At 42.4% G+C, this 20,844-nt stretch overlaps 1 protein-coding gene across 5 annotated transcripts in view; it reads left to right on the top strand.

The window, feature by feature from the left end:
* ZNF618 (zinc finger protein 618) overlaps positions 1 to 20,844 on the top strand; it is a 692,337-nt gene that overhangs the window by 541,697 nt on the left and 129,796 nt on the right. For 3 of the 5 annotated variants that reach the window (XM_053696018.1, XM_053696016.1, XM_053696017.1), the window contains exon 10: positions 16,838 to 16,909. In XM_053696018.1, the coding sequence (XP_053551993.1) occupies positions 16,838 to 16,909 (72 nt within the window). The remainder of the gene's footprint in view (positions 1 to 16,837; positions 16,910 to 20,844) is intronic. The other 2 variants (XM_053696021.1, XM_053696019.1) reach the window with 1 other exon arrangement.

Here is a 20,844-nt window from a genome sequence, read left to right as displayed (position 1 = left end):
ACTTTATGTATGAACTGACAAAAGCAGCATTTTTAATCCCCCAGAAAAAGGGGCTTTTGAAAATCTCAGGAGCTTTTTTCTGATAAACTTTGATTGTATCAGTTATATTCATGCTTCCCAACTTTCCTACTGAATGTACAGTTGATTGAAGCCTATATACTCTTAGAGAAAGTAGATATTTTCTATAGAAAGCTCTGTTCCTCTGCCAAGCTATGAACTATGATCGGTTGTACAGAAACAGCAACATCTTGAGTTTGTTAGTGGGAGGTCCTCAGATTTTCAAAAGCTTCCTTTGTTTAGAACTTGCGTGAAAGTCAAAATTAAACTTGTATGATTCTGATAGAGCATACAATTTTAAGAGAGCCTTTAATTTCTCCAACATAGGTGTGTCCGGTCCACGGCGTCATCCTTACTTGTGGGATATTCTCTTCCCCAACAGGAAATGGCAAAGAGCCCAGCAAAGCTGGTCACATGATCCCTCCTAGGCTCCGCCTACCCCAGTCATTCTCTTTGCCGTTGCACAGGCAACATCTCCACAGAGATGGCTAAGAGTTTTTTGGTGTTTAAATGTAGTTTTTATTCTTCAATCAATTGTTTGTTATTTTAAAATAGTGCTGGTATGTACTATTTACTCTGAAACAGAAAAGAGAAGAAGATTTCTCCAACATAGGTGTGTCCGGTCCACGGCGTCATCCTTACTTGTGGGATATTCTCCTCCCCAACAGGAAATGGCAAAGAGCCCAGCAAAGCTGGTCACATGATCCCTCCTAGGCTCCGCCTTCCCCAGTCATTCTCTTTGCCGTTGTACAGGCAACATCTCCACGGAGATGGCTTAGAGTTTTTTGGTGTTTAAATGTAGTTTTTATTCTTCAATCAAGAGTTTGTTATTTTAAAATAGTGCTGGTATGTACTATTTACTCTGAAACAGAAAAGAGATGAAGATTTCTGTTTGTAAGAGGAAAATGATTTTAGCAACCGTTACTAAAATCGATGGCTGTTTCCACACAGGACTGTTGAGAGGAATTAACTTCAGTTGGGGGAAACAGTGAGCAGACTTTTGCTGCTTGAGGTATGACACATTTCTAACAAGACTAGGTAATGCTGGAAGCTGTCATTTTCCCTATGGGATCCGGTAAGCCATTTTTATTACATAAGAATAAAGGGCTTCACAAGGGCTTTTAAGACTGGTAGACATTTTCTGGGCTAAAACGATTGATATATAAGCATTTTTAATACTTCATAGCTTTGAGGAATTATTTTATTCTTGGGAATTATGTAAAATAACCGGCAGGCACTGTATTGGACACCTTTTTCTCTAGGGGCTTTCCCTAATCGTAGGCAGAGCCTCATTTTCGCGCCTCTATTGCGCAGTTGTTTTTGGGAAGCAAGACATGCAAATGCATGTGTGAGGAGCTCAGATACATAGAAAAAGCTTTCTGAAGGCGTCATTTGGTATCGTATTCCCCTTTGGGCTTGGTTGGGTCTCAGCAAAGCAGATACCAGGGACTGTATAGGGGTTAAATATAAAAACGGCTCCGGTTCCGTTATTTTAAGAGTTAAAGCTTTCAAATTTGGTGTGCAATACTTTTAAGGCTTTAAGACACTGTGGTGAAATTTTGGTGAATTTTGAACAATTCCTTCATACTTTTTTACATTTGCAGTAATAAAGTGTGTTCAGTTTAAAATTTAAAGTGACAGTAACGGTTTTATTTTAAAACGTTTTTTGTACTTTGTTATCAAGTTTTTGCCTGTTTAACATGTCTGAACTATCAGATAGACTGTGTTCTGTATGTGGGGAAGCCAAGGTTCCTTCTCATTTAAATAGATGTGATTTATGTGATACAAAATTTAGAGAAAATGATGCCCAAGATGATTCCTCAAGTGAGGGGAGTAAGCATGGTACTGCATCATCCCCTCCTTCGTCTACGCCAGTCTTGCCCACACAGGAGGCCCCTAGTACATCTAGTGCGCCAATACTCCTTACTATGCAACAATTAACGGCTGTAATGGATAATTCTATCAAAAACATTTTAGCCAAAATGCCCACTTATCAGCGAAAGCGCGACTGCTCTGTTTTAGAAAATACTGAAGAGCATGAGGACGCTGATGATATTGGTTCTGAAGTGCCCCTACACCAGTCTGAGGGGGCCAGGGAGGTTTTGTCTGAGGGAGAAATTTCAGATTCAGGGAAAATTTCTCAACAAGCTGAACCTGATGTGATTACATTCAAATTTAAATTGGAACATCTCCGCGCTCTGCTTAAGGAGGTGTTATCTACTCTGGATGATTGTGAGAATTTGGTCATTCCAGAGAAATTATGTAAGATGGACAAGTTCCTAGAGGTCCCGGGGCCCCCCGAAGCTTTTCCTATACCCAAGCGGGTGGCGGACATTGTAAACAAAGAATGGGAAAGGCCCGGCATACCTTTCGTCCCTCCCCCTATATTTAAGAAATTGTTTCCTATGGTCGACCCCAGAAAGGACTTATGGCAGACAGTCCCCAAGGTCGAGGGGGCGGTTTCTACTCTAAACAAACGCACCACTATCCCCATAGAAGATAGTTGTGCTTTCAAAGATCCTATGGATAAAAAATTAGAGGGTTTGCTTAAAAAGATGTTTGTTCAGCAAGGTTACCTTCTACAACCAATTTCATGCATTGTTCCTGTCACTACAGCAGCGTGTTTCTGGTTCGATGAACTAGAAAAGGCGCTCAATAAAGATTCTTCTTATGAGGAGATTTTGGACAGAATTCATGCTCTCAAATTGGCTAACTCTTTTACCTTAGACGCCACTTTGCAATAGGCTAGATTAGCGGCGAAAAGTTCTGGGTTTGCTATTGTGGCGCGCAGAGCGCTTTGGCTAAAATCTTGGTCAGCGGATGCGTCTTCCAAGAACAAATTGCTTAACATTCCTTTCAAGGGGAAAACGCTGTTTGGCCCTGACTTGAAAGAGATTATTTCTGATATCACTGGGGGCAAGGGCCACGCCCTTCCTCAGGATAGGTCTTTCAAGGCTAAAAATAAACCAAATTTTCGTCCCTTTCGCAGAAACGGACCAGCCCCAAGTGCTACATCCTCTAAGCAAGAGGGTAATACTTCTCAAGCCAAGCCAGCCTGGAGGCCAATGCAAGGCTGGAACAAAGGTAAGCAGGCCAAGAAACCTGCCACTGCTACCAAGACAGCATGAGATGTTGGCCCCCGATCCAGGACCGGATCTGGTGGGGGGCAGACTCTCTCTCTTCGCTCAGGCTTGGGCAAGAGATGTTCTGGATCCTTGGGCGCTGGAAATAGTCTCCCAAGGTTATCTTCTGGAATTCAAGGGGCTTCCCCCAAGGGGGAGGTTCCACAGGTCTCAATTGTCTTCAGACCACATAAAAAAACAGGCATTCTTACATTGTGTAGAAGACCTGTTAAAAATGGGAGTGATTCATCCTGTTCCATTAGGAGAACAAGGGATGGGGTTCTACTCCAATCTGTTCATAGTTCCCAAAAAAGAGGGAACATTCAGACCAATCTTAGATCTCAAGATCCTAAACAAGTTTCTCAAGGTTCCATCGTTCAAAATGGAAACCATTCGAACAATTCTTCCTTCCATCCAGGAAGGTCAATTCATGACCACGTGGATTTAAAGGATGCGTATCTACATATTCCTATCCACAAGGAACATCATCGGTTCCTAAGGTTCGCCTTTCTGGACAAGCATTACCAGTTTGTGGCACTTCCATTCGGATTAGCCACTGCTCCAAGAATTTTCACAAAGGTACTGGGGTCCCTTCTAGCGGTGCTACGACCAAGGGGCATTGCAGTAGTACCTTACTTGGACGACATTCTGATTCAAGCGTCGTCCCTTCCACAAGCAAAGGCTCATACGGACATTGTCCTGGCCTTTCTCAGATCTCACGGGTGGAAAGTGAACGTAGAAAAAAGTTCTCTATCTCCGTCGACAAGAGTTCCCTTCTTGGGAACAATAATAGACTCCTTAGAAATTAGGATTTTTCTGACAGAGGCCAGAAAATCAAAACTTCTAAACTCTTGTCAAGTACTTCATTCTGTTCCTCTTCCTTCCATAGCGCAGTGCATGGAAGTAATAGGTTTGATGGTCGCGGCAATGGACATAGTTCCTTTTGCACGAATTCATCTGAGACCATTACAACTGTGCATGCTCAGTCAGTGGAATGGGGATTATACAGACTTGTCTCCGACGATACAAGTAGATCAGAGGACCACAGATTCACTCCGTTGGTGGCTGTCCCTGGACAACCTGTCACAGGGGATGAGCTTCCGCAGACCAGAGTGGGTCAATGTCACGACCGACGCCAGTCTGGTGGGCTGGGGCGCGGTCTGGGGACTCCTGAAAGCTCAGGGTCTTTGGTCTCGGGAAGAATCTCTTCTCCCGATAAATATTCTGGAACTGAGAGCGATATTCAATGCTCTCAAGGCTTGGCCTCAGCTAGCAAAGGCCAAATTCATACGGTTTCAATCGGACAACATGACGACTGTTGCGTATATCAACCATCAAGGGGGAACAAGGAGTTCCCTGGCGATGGAAGAAGTGACCAAAATCATTTAATGGGCGGAGACTCACTCCTGCCACTTGTCTGCAATCCACATCCCAGGAGTGGAAAATTGGGAAGCGGATTTTCTGAGTCGTCAGACATTTCATCCGGGGGAGTGGGAACTCCATCCGGAAATCTTTGCCCAAATTACTCAGTTGTGGGGCATTCCAGACATGGATCTGATGGCCTCTCGTCAGAACTTCAAGGTTCCTTGCTACGGGTCCAGATCCAGGGATCCCAAGGCGACTCTAGTAGATGCACTAGTAGCACCTTGGACCTTCAAACTAGCTTATGTATTCCCACCGTTTCCTCTCATCCCCAGGCTGGTAGCCAGGATCAATCAGGAGAGGGCATCGGTGATCTTGATAGCTCCTGCGTGGCCACGCAGGACTTGGTATGCAGACCTGGTGAATATGTCATCGGCTCCACCATGGAAGCTACCTTTGAGACGGGACCTTCTTGTTCAAGGTCCGTTCGAACATCCGAATCTGGTCTCACTCCAACTGACTGCTTGGAGATTGAACGCTTGATTTTATCAAAGCGAGGGTTCTCAGATTCTGTCATTGATACTCTTGTTCAGGCCAGAAAGCCTGTAACTAGAAAAATCTACCATAAAATATGGAAAAAATATATCTGTTGGTGTGAATCTAAAGGATTCCCTTGGGACAAGATAAAAATTCCTAAGATTCTATCCTTTCTTCAAGAAGGTTTGGAGAAAGGATTATCTGCAAGTTCTTTGAAGGGACAGATTTCTGCTTGTCTGTGTTACTTCACAAAAAGCTGGCAGCTGTGCCAGATGTTCAAGCTTTTGTTCAGGCTCTGGTTAGAATCAAGTCTGTTTACAAACCTTTGACTCCTCCTTGGAGTCTCAATTTAGTTCATTCAGTTCTTCAGGGGGTTCCGTTTGAACCCTTACATTCCGTTGATATTAAGTTATTATCTTGGAAAGTTTTGTTTTTGGTTGCAATTTCTTCTGCTAGAAGAGTTTCAGAGTTATCTGCTCTGCAGTGTTCTCCTCCTTATCTGGTGTTCCATGCAGATAAGGTGGTTTTGCGTACTAAACCTGGTTTTCTTCCAAAAGTTGTTTCTAACAAAAACATTAACCAGGAGATAGTCGTGCCTTCTTTGTGTCCGAATCCAGTTTCAAAGAAGGAACGTTTGTTGCACAATTTGGATGTAGTTCGTGCTCTAAAATTCTATTTAGATGCTACAAAGGATTTTAGACAAACATCTTCCTTGTTTGTTGTTTATTCTGGTAAAAGGAGAGGTCAAAAAGCAACTTCTACCTCTCTCTCTTTTTGGCTTAAAAGCATCATCAGATTGGCTTACGAGACTGCCGGACGGCAGCCTCCTGAAAGAATCACAGCTCATTCCACTAGGGCCGTGGCTTCCACATGGGCCTTCAAGAACGAGGCTTCTGTTGATCAGATATGTAAGGCAGCGACTTGGTCTTCACTGCACACTTTTACTAAATTTTACAAATTTGATACTTTTGCTTCTTCTGAGGCTATTTTTGGGAGAAAGGTTTTGCAAGCCGTGGTGCCTTCCATCTAGGTGACCTGATTTGCTCCCTCCCTTCATCCGTGTCCTAAAGCTTTGGTATTGGTTCCCACAAGTAAGGATGACGCCGTGGACCGGACACACCTATGTTGGAGAAAACAGAATTTATGTTTACCTGATAAATTACTTTCTCCAACGGTGTGTCCGGTCCACGGCCCGCCCTGGTTTTTTAATCAGGTCTGATAATTTATTTTCTTTAACTACAGTCACCACGGTATCATATGGTTTCTCCTATGCAAATATTCCTCCTTTACGTCGGTCGAATGACTGGGGAAGGTGGAGCCTAGGAGGGATCATGTGACCAGCTTTGCTGGGCTCTTTGCCATTTCCTGTTGGGGAGGAGAATATCCCACAAGTAAGGATGACGCCGTGGACCGGACACACCGTTGGAGAAAGTAATTTATCAGGTAAACATAAATTCTGTTTTCTGTTTGTGAGAGGAAGATGATTTTAGCAAACGTTACTAAAATCGATTGCTGTTTCCACACAGGACTGTTGAGATGAAGTAACTTCAGTTGGGGGAAGCAGTTGGCAGACTTTTCTGCCTGAGGTATGATGGCCACATTTCTAACACGATTTGGTAATGCTGGAAGGCTGTCATTTTCCCTATGGGGACCGGTAAGCCATTTTCTTAGATTAAGTAAAAGAATAAAGGCTTTATAAGGGCTTAAAAAACTGGTAGACATTTTTCTGGGCTAAAACGATTACTTGCTAAGCATATTTGACAGATTATAGCGCTTTATAGTTATTATAATCTTGGGGATTGTTGTTAAAAAACGGCAGGCACTGTATGGACACCTTTTTCAGATGGGGGCCTTCTCTAGTCATAGGCAGAGCCTCATTTTCGCGCCACTAATGCGCAGTTGTTTTTGGAAGGCAAGGCATGCAGATGCATTTGTGAGGAGCTAAGATCCACTGAAAAAGCTTATAGAAGGCGTCATTTGGTATCGTATTCCCCTCTGGGCTTGGTTGGGTCTCAGCAAAGCAGATTCCTGGGACTGTATAGGGGTTAAATGTAAAAACGGCTCTGGTTCCGTTATTTTAAGGGATAAAGCTTTCAAATTTGGTGTGCAATACTTTTAAGGCTTTAAGACACTGTGGTGAAATTTTGGTGAATTTTGAACAATTGCTTCATACTTTTTCGCATATTCAGTAATAAAGTGTGTTCTGTTTAAAATTTAAAGTGACAGTAACGGTTTTACTTTAAAACGTTTTTTGTGCTTTGTTGACAAGTTTAAGCCTGTTTAACATGTCTGAACCATCAGATAAACGATGTTCTATATGTATGAAAGCCAATGTGTCTCCCCATTTAAATATATGTGATAATTGTGACATGGTGTCCAAACAAGGTAGGGACAATGATGCCACAGATAATAATAGTGCCCAAGATGATTCTTCAGATGAGGGGAGTAAGCATGGTACTGCATCACCCCCTTCTGTGTCTACACCAGTTTTGCCCACACAAGAGGCCCCTAGTACATCTAGTGCGCCAATACTTATTACTATGCAACAATTAACGGCTGTTATGGATAATTCTATTGCAAATATTTTATCTAAAATGCCTACTTATCAAAGAAAGCGCGATTGCTCTGTTTTAAACACTGAAGAGCAAGAGGACGCTGATGTTAACGTTTCTGACATACCCTCACACCAATCTGAAGGGGCCAGGAGGGAGGTTTTGTCTGAGGGAGAAATTTCAGATTCAGGAAAAATTTCTCAACAAGCTGAACCTGATGTTGTAACATTTAAATTTAAATTAGAACATCTCCGCGCACTGCTTAAGGAGGTATTATCTACTCTGGATGATTGTGACAATTTGGTCATTCCAGAGAAATTATGTAAGATGGACAAGTTCCTAGAGGTTCCGGTGCCCCCCGATGTTTTTCCTATACCCAAGCGGGTGGCGGACATAGTAAACAAGGAATGGGAAAGGCCCGGCATACCTTTTGTTCCTCCCCCTATATTTAAGAAATTATTTCCTATAGTCGACCCCAGAAAGGACTTATGGCAGACAGTCCCTAAGGTCGAGGGGGCGGTCTCTACTCTAAACAAACGCACTACTATTCCCATAGAAGATAGTTGTGCTTTTAAAGATCCTATGGATAAAAAATTAGAGGGTTTGCTTAAAAAAATGTTTGTTCAGCAAGGTTACCTTCTTCAACCAATTTCATGCATTGTTCCTGTCACTACGGCAGCGTGTTTCTGGTTCGAAGAACTAGAAAAGTCGCTCAATAAAGAATCTTCGTATGAGGAGGTTATGGACAGAGTTCATGCACTTAAATTGGCTAACTCTTTTATTCTAGATGCCGCTTTGCAATTAGCGAGATTAGCGGCGAAAAATTCAGGGTTTGCTATCGTGGCGCGCAGAGCGCTCTGGCTAAAGTCTTGGTCAGCGGATGTGTCTTCCAAGACAAAATTGCTTAACATCCCTTTCAAGGGCAAAACACTGTTTGGTCCTGATTTGAAAGAGATTATTTCAGACATCACCGGAGGAAAGGGCCACGCCCTTCCTCAGGATAGGTCTTTTAAGGCTAGAAATAAGCCTAATTTTCGTCCCTTTCGCAGAAACGGACCAGCCTCTACTTCTACATCCTCTAAGCAAGAGGGTAATACTTCTCAACCCAAACCAGCCTGGAGACCGATGCAAGGCTGGAACAAGGGTAAGCAGGCCAAGAAGCCTGCCACTGCTACCAAAACAGCATGAAGGGATGGCCCCCGATCCGGGACCGGATCTGGTGGGGGGCAGACTTTCTCTCTTTGCTCAGGCCTGGGCAAGAGATGTTCAGGATCCTTGGGCACTAGAAATAGTTTCTCAAGGTTATCTCCTGGAATTCAAGGAACTACCCCCAAGGGGAAGGTTCCACAGGTCTCAATTATCTTCAAACCAAATAAAAAGACAGGCATTCTTACATTGTGTAGAAGACCTGTTAAAGATGGGAGTAATTCATCCAGTTCCAATAAGAGAACAAGGGATGGGGTTTTACTCCAACCTGTTCATAGTTCCCAAAAAAGAGGGAACATTCAGACCAATTTTAGATCTCAAGATCCTAAACAAATTTCTCAGGGTTCCATCGTTCAAAATGGAAACCATTCGAACGATCCTTCCTACCATCCAGGAAGGTCAATTTATGACCACGGTGGATTTAAAGGATGCGTACCTCCATATTCCTATCCACAAGGAACATCATCAGTTCCTAAGGTTCGCTTTTCTGGACAAGCATTACCAGTTTGTGGCACTTCCATTCGGATTAGCCACTGCTCCGAGAATTTTCACAAAGGTACTAGGGTCCCTTCTAGCGGTTCTAAGACCAAGGGGCATTGCAGTAGTACCGTACTTGGACGACATCCTGATTCAAGCGTCGTCTCTGTCAAAAGCAAAGGCTCATACGGACATCGTCCTAGCCTTTCTCAGATCTCACGGATGGAAAGTAAACATAGAAAAAAGTTCTCTTTCCCCGTCAACAAGAGTTCCCTTCTTGGGAACAATAATAGACTCCTTAGAAATGAGGATTTTTCTGACAGAGGTCAGAAAATCAAAACTTCTAAGCTCTTGTCAAGTTCTTCATTCTGTTCTTCGTCCTTCCATAGCGCAGTGCATGGAAGTAATAGGATTGATGGTTGCAGCAATGGACATAGTTCCTTTTGCACGAATTCATCTAAGACCATTACAACTGTGCATGCTCAGACAGTGGAATGGGGATTATACAGACTTGTCTCTGACGATTCAAGTAGATCAAAGGACCAGAGATTCACTCCGTTGGTGGCTAATCCTGGACAACCTGTCACAGGGAATGAGCTTCCGCAGACCAGAGTGGGTCATTGTCACGACCGACGCCAGTCTGGTGGGCTGGGGCGCGGTCTGGGAACCCCTGAAAGCTCAGGGTCTATGGTCTCGGGAAGAATCTCTTCTCCCGATAAACATTCTGGAACTGAGAGCGATATTCAATGCTCTCAAAGCTTGGCCTCATCTAGCAGAGGCCAAATTCATAAGGTTTCAATCAGACAACATGACGACAGTTGCATATATCAACCATCAGGGGGGAACAAGGAGTTCCCTGGCGATGGAGGAAGTGACCAAGATAATTCAATGGGCGGAGGATCACTCCTGCCACTTGTCTGCAATCCACATCCCAGGAGTGGAAAATTGGGAAGCGGATTTTCTGAGTCGTCAGACATTCCATCCGGGGGAGTGGGAACTCCATCCGGAAATCTTTGCCCAAATAACTCGATTATGGGGCATTCCAGACATGGATCTGATGGCCTCTCGTCAGAACTTCAAGGTTCCTTGTTACGGGTCCAGATCCAGGGATCCCAAGGCGACTCTAGTAGATGCACTAGTAGCACCTTGGGCCTTCAACCTAGCTTATGTATTCCCACCGTTTCCTCTCATTCCCAGGCTGGTAGCCAGGATCAATCAGGAGAGGGCTTCGGTGATCTTGATAGCTCCTGCGTGGCCACGCAGGACTTGGTATGCAGACCTGGTGAATATGTCATCGGCTCCACCATGGAAGCTACCTTTGAGACAGGACCTTCTTGTTCAAGGTCCATTCGAACATCCGAATCTGGTTTCCCTCCAACTGACTGCTTGGAGATTGAACGCTTGATTTTATCAAAGCGTGGGTTTTCAGATTCTGTAATAGAGACTCTGATTCAGGCTAGAAAGCCTGTAACTAGAAAAATTTACCATAAGATATGGAAAAAATATATCTGTTGGTGTGAATCTAAAGGATTCCCCTGGAACAAGATAAAAATTCCTAAGATTCTATCCTTTCTACAAGAAGTTTTGGAGAAAGGATTATCTGCAAGTTCTCTGAAGGGACAGATCTCAGCGTTATCTGTTTTACTTCACAAAAGGCTGGCAGCTGTGCCAGACGTTCAAGCGTTTGTTCAGGCTCTGGTTAGAATCAAGCCTGTTTACAGACCTTTGACTCCTCCCTGGAGTCTTAATCTAGTTCTTTCAGTTCTTCAAGGGGTTCCGTTTGAACCCTTACATTTTGTAGATATTAAGTTATTATCTTGGAAAGTTTTGTTTTTGGTTGCAATTTCTTCTGCTAGAAGAGTTTCTGAGTTATCTGCTCTGCAGTGTTCTCCGCCCTATCTGGTGTTCCATGCAGATAAGGTGGTTTTGCGTACTAAGCCTGGTTTTCTTCCGAAAGTTGTTTCCAACAAGAATATTAACCAGGAGATAGTTGTACCTTCTTTGTGTCCGAATCCAGTTTCAAAGAAGGAACGTTTGTTACACAATTTGGACGTAGTCCGTGCTCTAAAATTCTATTTAGAGGCCACTAAGGATTTCAGACAAACATCTTCTTTGTTTGTTGTTTATTCTGGTAAAAGGAGAGGTCAAAAGGCAACTTCTACCTCTCTTTCTTTTTGGCTTAAAAGCATTATCCGATTGGCTTATGAGACTGCCGGACGGCAGCCTCCTGAAAGAATCACAGCTCATTCCACTAGGGCTGTGGCTTCCACATGAGCCTTCAAGAACGAGGCTTCTGTTGACCAGATATGTAAGGCAGCGACTTGGTCTTCACTGCACACTTTTGCCAAATTTTACAAATTTGATACTTTTGCTTCTTCAGAGGCTATTTTTGGGAGAAAGGTTTTGCAAGCCGTGGTGCCTTCCATTTAGGTGACCTGATTTGCTCCCTCCCTTCATCCGTGTCCTAAAGCTTTGGTATTGGTTCCCACAAGTAAGGATGACGCCGTGGACCGGACACACCTATGTTGGAGAAAACAGAATTTATGCTTACCTGATAAATTACTTTCTCCAACGGTGTGTCCGGTCCACGGCCCGCCCTGGTTTTTTAATCAGGTCTGATGAATTATTTTCTATAACTACAGTCACCACGGTATCATATGGTTTCTCCTATGCATATTTCCTCCTGTACGTCGGTCGAATGACTGGGGTAGGCGGAGCCTAGGAGGGATCATGTGACCAGCTTTGCTGGGCTCTTTGCCATTTCCTGTTGGGGAAGAGAATATCCCACAAGTAAGGATGACGCCGTGGACCGGACACACCGTTGGAGAAAGTAATTTATCAGGTAAGCATAAATTCTGTTTTTATGTTGTGCATCCTTTGTTGAAAGTCATACCTAGATAGGCTAAGAATCAGCAATGCACTATTGGGAGCTAGCTGATTATTGGTGGCTACGCACATATGCTTCCGGTCATTGGTTCACCAGGTGTATTCAGTTCGGTCCCAGTAGTGCATTGCTGCTCTGAAGGTTACTTTAATTATTGATTAACACCTTTGCAGGAGTTAAACACACAGTTCTATATTCAAGCAGTAGTGAAATAATAAAAAATGCTCTAACACATTTGAACCTTTTTTTTATGCACATTTATATCCCGATAAATTTGAAGGATTTTTAAAGTGACGGTATATCCTAACTTTTCAGAAATGCTGTGATTTACCATGACTAAAAATAACGGCCACCTTCATTCAACAGTTAAAAAAACGGATGAGAAGGTGCCTTTATTTTGCCACAGTTCACTGCTTGGCTAAGCACCTCCGACGGCCCACGGCAATGCTTATTTTTCTTTTTAAAGACATGATGAGTCCACGGATCATCATGCTAACTTGTGGGATATCGCCTCCTGGTCAGCAGGAGGAGGCAAAGAGCACCACAGCAGAGCTGTTAAATAACTCCTCCCTTCCCTCCCACTCCAGTCATTCTCTTTGCCTACGCTAGTGATCGGAAGAGGTAAAGTGAGGTGTTAGGTTAGATTCTTCAATCAAGGGTTTGTTATTTTTAAAGTGGTGCCAGAGAGTGCTACTTTGTTCTGGGGTGTAGCCGTAGTCCATATCAGTCTCTTCAGTAGAGCTTTTGGTGGCTTTAGAGCTATGGGAACTTGTGGGACATAATTCTCACTGCGCCTCCCATTTTCAGCTGCCCTATATCCTTCAGCCTGAGTTTCTTTCTGACTCAGCATGACTTTATCTTTCAGGCCAATGTGAGGGAGAGGACCTCTCAAGCTTGGGAACTGCCTTTCTGCCAGGCAGTGTTTGAGGTAAGTGCTAACTTTTCTTGGATTTAAGGAGTCTCAGTGTTGTTATCTTAGCACTATGGCACATAAGGGGTTAATAGGGAGCCTTTATGTGGGGACAGTGTCAGACTTTCTGAATATAAAGTCTTATTTGGGCAGTGATTTGGTGCAGGCACTGGGGCTGGAGTTAGTTTGCATTTTATTTTCAATGGAGTGTCTGAGCTTTCGGTGTTGCAATACAATTCGCCTTACTTTATTTTCTATTCGGATAAAGTAGTTTTACATACTAAACTGGGGTTTCTTCCTAAGGTTGTTTCAGACAGGAACATTAATCAGGAGATTGTTGTTCCTTCCTTGTGTCCTAATCCTTCTTCTCAGAAGGAAAGACTTCTGCATAATTTGGACGTAGTCCGTGCTTTGATGTTTTACTTACAAGCAACTAAAGACTTTAGTCAGTCTTCTTCTCTGTTTGTAATTTTCTCTTGTAAGATGTATCGAGTCCACGGATTCATCCATTCTTATGGGATATTCTCCTTCCCTACAGGAAGTGGCAGAGAGAGCACCCACAGCAGAGCTGTCCATATAGCTCCTCCCTTAGCTCCACCCCCCAGTCATTCTCTCTGCCTGCTTAACTGCTAGGAAGGGCAAAGGGAGTGTGGTGACAAAAATGTTAGTTTTTATTTTCTCAAGCAAAAGTTTGTTATTTTAAATGGTACCGGTGTGTACTATTTACTCTCTGGCAGAAAAAGAAGATCCATCCGGAAGTATTTGCCCAGCTGACTCAGCTATGGGGCACACCAGAATTGGATCTGATGGCGTCCCGACAGAACGCCAAACTTCCTTGTTACGGGTCCAGGTCCCGGGATCCCCAGTCGCTACTGATAGATGCTTTAGCAGTGCCCTGGTCCTTCAATCTGGCTTATGTATTTCCACCGTTTCCTCTCCTCCCACGTCTGGTTGCCAGAATCAAGCAGGAGAGAGCTTCAGTGATTCTGATAGCGCCTGCGTGGCCACGCAGGACTTGGTATGCAGACCTGGTGGACATGTCATCTGTTCCACCGTGGACTCTGCCAATGAGGCAGGACCTTCTAATCCAAGGTTCATTCAAGCATCCAAATCTAACTTCTCTGCGTCTGACTGCTTGGAGATTGAACGCCTGATTCTATCAAAGCGTGGTTTCTCTGAGTCGGTCATTGATACCCTGATTCATGCTAGAAAGCCTGTCACCAGGAAAATCTATCATAAGATTTGGCGCAGATATCTTTGTTGGTGTGAATCCAAGGGTTACTCATGGAGTAATATTAGGATTCCTAGAATTTTGTCCTTTCTCCAAGAAGGAGTTCCTTAAAAGGACAAATATTCTTTTACACAAACGTCTGGCAGATGTCCCAGACGTTCAAGCGTTTAGTCAGGCCTTGGTCAGGATCAAGCCTGTATTTAAACCTGTTGCTCCACCATGGAGCCTAAATTTGGTTCTTAATGTTCTTCAAGGGGTTCCGTTTGAACCTATGCATTCCATAGATATTAAGCTTCTATCTTGGAAAGTTTTGTTTTTAGTAGCTATCTCTTCGGTTCGAAGAGTTTCTGAATTATCTGCTTTACAGTGTGACTCACCTTACCTAGTTTTCCATGCAGATAAGGTGGTTTTGCGTACCAAACCTGGGTTTCTTCCTAAGGTTTTTTCTAATAGGAATATCAATCAGGAGATTGTTGTTCCTTCTCTGTGTCCTAATCCTTCATCAAAGAAGGAACGTCTGTTGCACAATCTTGATGTGGTTCGTGCTTTAAAGTTCTACTTACAAGCAACTAAAGATTTCCGTCAAACATCTTCATTGTTTGTTATTTATTCTGGTAAACGGAGAGGTCAAAAGGATACGGCTACCTCTCTTTCCTTTTGGCTGAAAAGCTTCATCCGTTTGGCTTATGAGACTGCTGGCCAGCAGCCTCCTGAAAGAATTACGGCTCATTCTACTAGAGCAGTGGCTTCCACATGGGCTTTTAAAAATGAGGCTTCTGTTGAACAGATTTGTAAGGCGGCGACTTGGTCTTCGTTTCATACTTTTTCCAAATTTTCCAAATTTGATACTTTTGCTTCTTCGGAGGCTATTTTTTTGGGAGAAAGGTTCTACAAGCAGTGGTGCCTTCCGTTTACGGTACCTGTCTTGTCCCTCCCTTCATCCGTGTCCTAAAGCTTTGGTATTGGTATCCCATAAGTATGGATGAATCCGTGGACTCGATACATCTTACAAGAGAAAACAGAATTTATGCTTACCTGATAAATTTCTTTCTCTTGTGATGTATCAAGTTCACGGCCCGCCCTGTCTATTTAAGACAGGTAGTATATTTTTATTTAAAAAAACTTCAGTCACCACTGCACCCTATAGTTTCTCCTTTTTCTTCCTAGCCTTCGGTCGAATGACTGCGGGGTGGAGCTAAGGGAGGAGCTATATGGACAGCTCTGCTGTGGGTGCTTTCTCTGTCACTTCCTGTAGGGAAGGAGAACATCCCCTAAGTATGGATGAATCCGTGGACTCGATACATCACAAGAGAAAGAAATTTATCAGGTAAGCATAAATTCTGTTTTTTCTGGAAAACGTAAGGGTCAGAAAGCTACGGCTATCCCTCTTTCTTGTTGGTTGAGGAGTATCATCCGATTTGCATATGAGACTGCTGGACAGCAGCCTCCTGAAAGAATTACGGCTCATTCCACTAGGACGGTTGCTTCCTCATGGGCATTCAAAAAGGAAGCTTCTGTGGAACAGATTTGCAAGGCTGCAACCTGGTCTTCTCTTCACACTTTTTCTAAATTTTACAAATTTGATACTTTTGCCTCGTCTGAGGCCGCTTTTGGGAGAAAGGTTCTTCAAGCAGTGGTGCCTTCCGTTTAGGTTCCCTGTCTTGTTCCTCCCTTATCATCCGTGTACTCTAGCTTTGGTATTGTTATCCCACAAGTAAGGATGATGATCCGTGGACTCATTGTGTCTTTAAAAATAAAATAAAATGTATGCTTAGTCCATGGCCCGCCCTGTTCTTTTAAGACAGGTTGATATTTTTTGTAAACTTCAGACACCTCTGCACCTTGGCTTTTCCTTTCTCTTCCTAACTTCGGTCGAATGACTGGAATTGGATGGAAGGGAGGAGCTATTTAACAGCTCTGCTGTGGTGCTCTTTGCCTTCTCCTTCTGACCAGGAGGCGATATCCCACAAGTAAGGATGATGATCCGTGGACTCATCGTGTCTAAAAAGAAACAAATTTATCAGGCAAGCATAAATTTTCTTTTTCAATGAGGTGACGTTTCCACCTCTTAGCCAATAGCCATGCAGGCCTACAACATAATGCTAATCGAGCTGCGCGCTATTGGCTAAGATACCAATAAATTGATGAATGAAGGTGGCCTATATTTTTAGTGATGGTAAATCCTAGCGTTTTTGAAACGCTAGGATTTGCCATCACTTTAATGATAAGAGCTATTGTTTGCCATTCAAAATGAATTCATTAATTAGGTATCAGATACATTCCTTAGTAGCCAGTCCAACATGTTTGTATAAGGATAAATGTAAATTTATAAAAAAAATAAAATGGGAGAAAGTAGTACATTTCTAGGAGCCAAGGCTGCTGGGATTGTTCACACCCTGATTTAAATGCAAGAAAATGTTTGTATTACACTTCCAAATTATAAATGTACAAAGCGATAATAGCTATCTAATTTATCAAACAGGATGGTTTGTTTCTCAGCAGGTTCCAGCAGGACTCACGCAGGAATGTCCGACTCAGTGGGAGGGGGGAATGTGACAAGCTGGCAGAAAGGTATGTTTAACTTGTTTAACAGCATAACACAAAGAAAAAAGTCTTAAGCACCAACAGGATCAGTTGCTTTATATATATATATATATATATATATATACATTCACATAAACTGGGAGCTTTTTGTGATGTATTTGCCAAGCCCTTATATACTTTATTCACAGTATATCGTTCAACAAATAGCAGCAATTTTGAGCAGATAGCCAGCAAGAGTCAATGTTGCATTGATTCAAGTATAAAGGGAAATGTGCATCCACAGCGCACAAGCCTCACCAGTTTTTTTATCCTCACGTAGGTCACTGCAGACACCGCTACCTCTGACTTGTCTCTGCTCCCTCCGTGAACCACAGGCGATAGCTGATGATGTCATCAGTGTTTCTTGTCTCCACTTCTCATATCGCTCAAGGCCAATTGTATAGATATAACGGCAAGCCTCCCAAGGTCTGATATAGGACTTGAACAATCTGTTCTCACTCTCCCCCAAATCTAGCAACAAGTTCAGAAGAACGAAGAGTCAGCAGCATCAGACAGGTCCAATTGTAAAATATAACTTTTATTCAGCTCGCAACAGCTTCTTTAAAAAACGGTTCAAAATATTAAAGACAGATTAGAGTAGAGTTCCTGCTTAAGCGTTTCGACAGTAGCCATAGGCATAGCATGTAGGAACTACACATAATGATTGTACTTAAAAAGCCAACCTAAATCTGATAGGATAATTAAAATCATTCTACTCTGACTGCTGAAAAGGGATAGCCTATAGGACACTACTGTGAGTGTGAACAGTATGTGCCAATATATGATAATTTGTAAACTACGGAAACAATTTTCAATTTCATTATAATAATTTGGCAAATTGTCATAAATTGTTACAAACTTAAAAATACATATGTACAAGTGACCAACTATAAACATTTGCTTATAGGACTTGAGGTGCCTAATCAAGGTTGTGCTTGATAAAGTAAGTCCTTTATGTATCCTGCTGCAACTTCATTTTGTGTGTATATAAAGTGTCTTGGGCTCATTATATGATCTCACTAAACTGGTCAATAAATCCTATTGTGACCAACATGTATGTGTGTCTCTTTATTTGAACACTGTCACAACTGGCACAGATCAGTTGAAATACTATAATTAACTTTACTTTTCCCAGTCACATCAATATATGAAAGAGAAACAAGATCAGTAAGACCAAAAGAGAATACATCACTCTGTAATTATGTTCCTAGAGCAGATGTTAATATAGGAGCCTCTTGATACCACCCAGGGCCCACCACAAGATCCACAGTCCCAGGTATTCTTAAAGAAGCAGATCACACTGAGATTGTGCAGGGTTTTTCCAAACCCCCAGAAAGACCAGATGGGGGGGGGCGGAAAGAGGCAAAGTATTTACCAGACAAAAAAGATATCCAACCAGGAGAGGCAGGGGCCAAACAAAGTACAATTAGACTCAATAGTTAATCTTTCATTATATCCTCTGACAGATTGGAATTGGGTTTGAACTTTGTTCCTTCTGAAAATTTCAATTTATTTCAAACATTATTAGATGTGAATAAATTGATAAGAAATATCACTGTAGGAAACATTTTTCAGAGCATATTAATGCTAATGACAATGTCTGTATGACAGACTCTTTAAGATCAGAGAAATTTACTACAGAGGAATTAACTTTTAGTGAAGCTTGTGATTTAGCAGCCCTGGTGGATTTACAGGTAGAAGGGGGCCCCAAGTAGTAGAACTCCAGTCCAAAATTATCCCTAAATTACGCAATCCATCAGTGTTTTACCCAATTCAGAGCAGAGGAGCTATGTTAGAAAAATTTCAACACAGAATTGAACAAGATTTAAACACATTGGCATATACATCTGGGAATGACAAGGGAAAGACTAATCTAAGCAAAGAATTAAAATTGGCAATTAAAAAACTTAGTGACAATAGTTATAAGAAATGCAGGGAAAAGGGGGCTCTATTGTAGTCCTAGACAAAGCACAGTTTGTACAAGAAGCAAATAGACAATTGGGGGATGACAAACAGTATACTCAATTAGAAACTGACCCCACTATGAAATTTAAAAAATGAACTTTTACATCTGATTGATGATGGGTTTGATGAAGGTTTTACTTCTTAATATGAGGATAGTCCACGGCTTCATTCATTACTTGTAGTAAATACAGAAACTGACCACCGGGAGGATGCAAAGACACCCCAACCAAAGGCTTAAATACCTCCCCCACTCCCCTCATCCCCCAGTCATTCTTTGGCTTTCGTCACAGGAGGATGGCAGAGAAGTGTTGGAAGATTCAGAGTAGTCTCTTATGGAGGGTAGTACCCTTCGGCATGGGACTGGAGTTTTAAGTAGTCTTGTCAGCCTCTCAGTGAGAGCATTGACGAATATTAGGGTCTGGATATGCAGGGAGAGTTTCTGCGAAACCATCCAGACTCGTATTAACAGCTCCTAAGCAATCAGTGTTGACAAGTTTCACTGCCTGCTTCTATCACTCAAGTCCATGTCAGGTGCAATGCTACAAGACTGTCAAACTTGAGAGGCTGTGTGTCTGTTCCACGGTGGTGATTCCTGTAAGATTGTTTCATTTTATACTCGTATGATAACGCAAGAAGACAGGGTGACAGTGTGACTCCTTTTATCTGTATGGAATCAAAGGTTAATATCTCCGGAAAGGGGATTATTGAACAGGGGGGATTGATTCATAAGTTGCTTTATTATGTTTTATGCTGTGACATGTGTGAGATGAGGCTCAGGCAGATGTTGGAACATTCAGGTTTTACTTTCATTTTTGGATAACTGCGCGGACTGTTAGATTCGGTGCGCTTATTCCAGGAGCAGGGGCGGTCCTGCATGGCACAGCACGTGACAGGGTGTGGTCTCATTGATTTCCTCTTTCCTGATCGTGCGGGTTAGAGGAGACAAAGTGGTTTCTCTGTGGAGCCTGGGTCATAAGAGGTGGTGATGGCCCCAGTCATTGGGTTATAAAGGTGCCATTTATCTTTTTCTATAGTCCTTCTAAAATGCGCAAGCTTAACCTTAAGCCTAACCAGTCATCTATGTTATACCAAACAATTACTTAAAGAGTTAGAAACAGTAGACTGGAAATCTAACTTTGGCTGGTTGACCTTTGATGTTCAAGCCTTATACTCCTCTATTTCCAATACAATGGGATTAAAAGTGGTTCATTGTTTGTAAGCAGGATTGAGGGATATAGTGAGAATTTTTGCAAATATATTTCTCGTGTAACAAAGTACCTTTTAACTCACAATTTTTTTCAGTTTTGAGGGGCTTTTTGCCTCCAGAGATGTGGAACGGCTATGGGGGCAAAATGTGCCCCCTCCTACGCCAACCTCTTTATGGGGTGGTGGGAGTTGTCCCCCTCAGAAGCAATATCATTTATTACTGCAGGTATATAGATGACCTCATTTGTATTTGGGATGGTGGAAAGGAAAGTGCACAAGAATTTGTAGCACTGCTCAATACAAATGAGGTGGGCAAAAAATTCACATTTGAATTTGGCAGTAAAGAGATCCATTATTCGGATGTAAAAATGAGAGGAACTACAGAAGGTTATATACAAACCGAAGTTTATACTAAGCCAGTCACAGGCAATACATTACTTTATGCCCAAAGTAATCATCCCAGAAGAGTTTTTGGTTCTGTAGCAAAGGGACAATTTACCAGGTTAAAAAGAAATTGCAACACAGAAACATTGTATGCTAAACATGCAGAGATTTTGTCCAGTAAACTAAGAGATAAAATTGCAGTAGCAAAGAGGCCAAGAGAAGATTTGCTAAAAGAGAAAAACAAACAAAGAAAGCTGGATGATAGGGTAACATTTGTTACCCAGTATAGCAATCAGTATCGCCAAATTTGCAGCATCATTTAAAAGCATTTACCACTCTTACAAGCTGATGAGAAGTTAATCAAAATT

This window comes from Bombina bombina, chromosome 12 (genome assembly GCF_027579735.1).
Source record: "Bombina bombina isolate aBomBom1 chromosome 12, aBomBom1.pri, whole genome shotgun sequence".
Lineage (NCBI taxonomy): Eukaryota > Metazoa > Chordata > Amphibia > Anura > Bombinatoridae > Bombina > Bombina bombina.
This window is presented reverse-complemented; position numbering and strand designations above follow the sequence as displayed.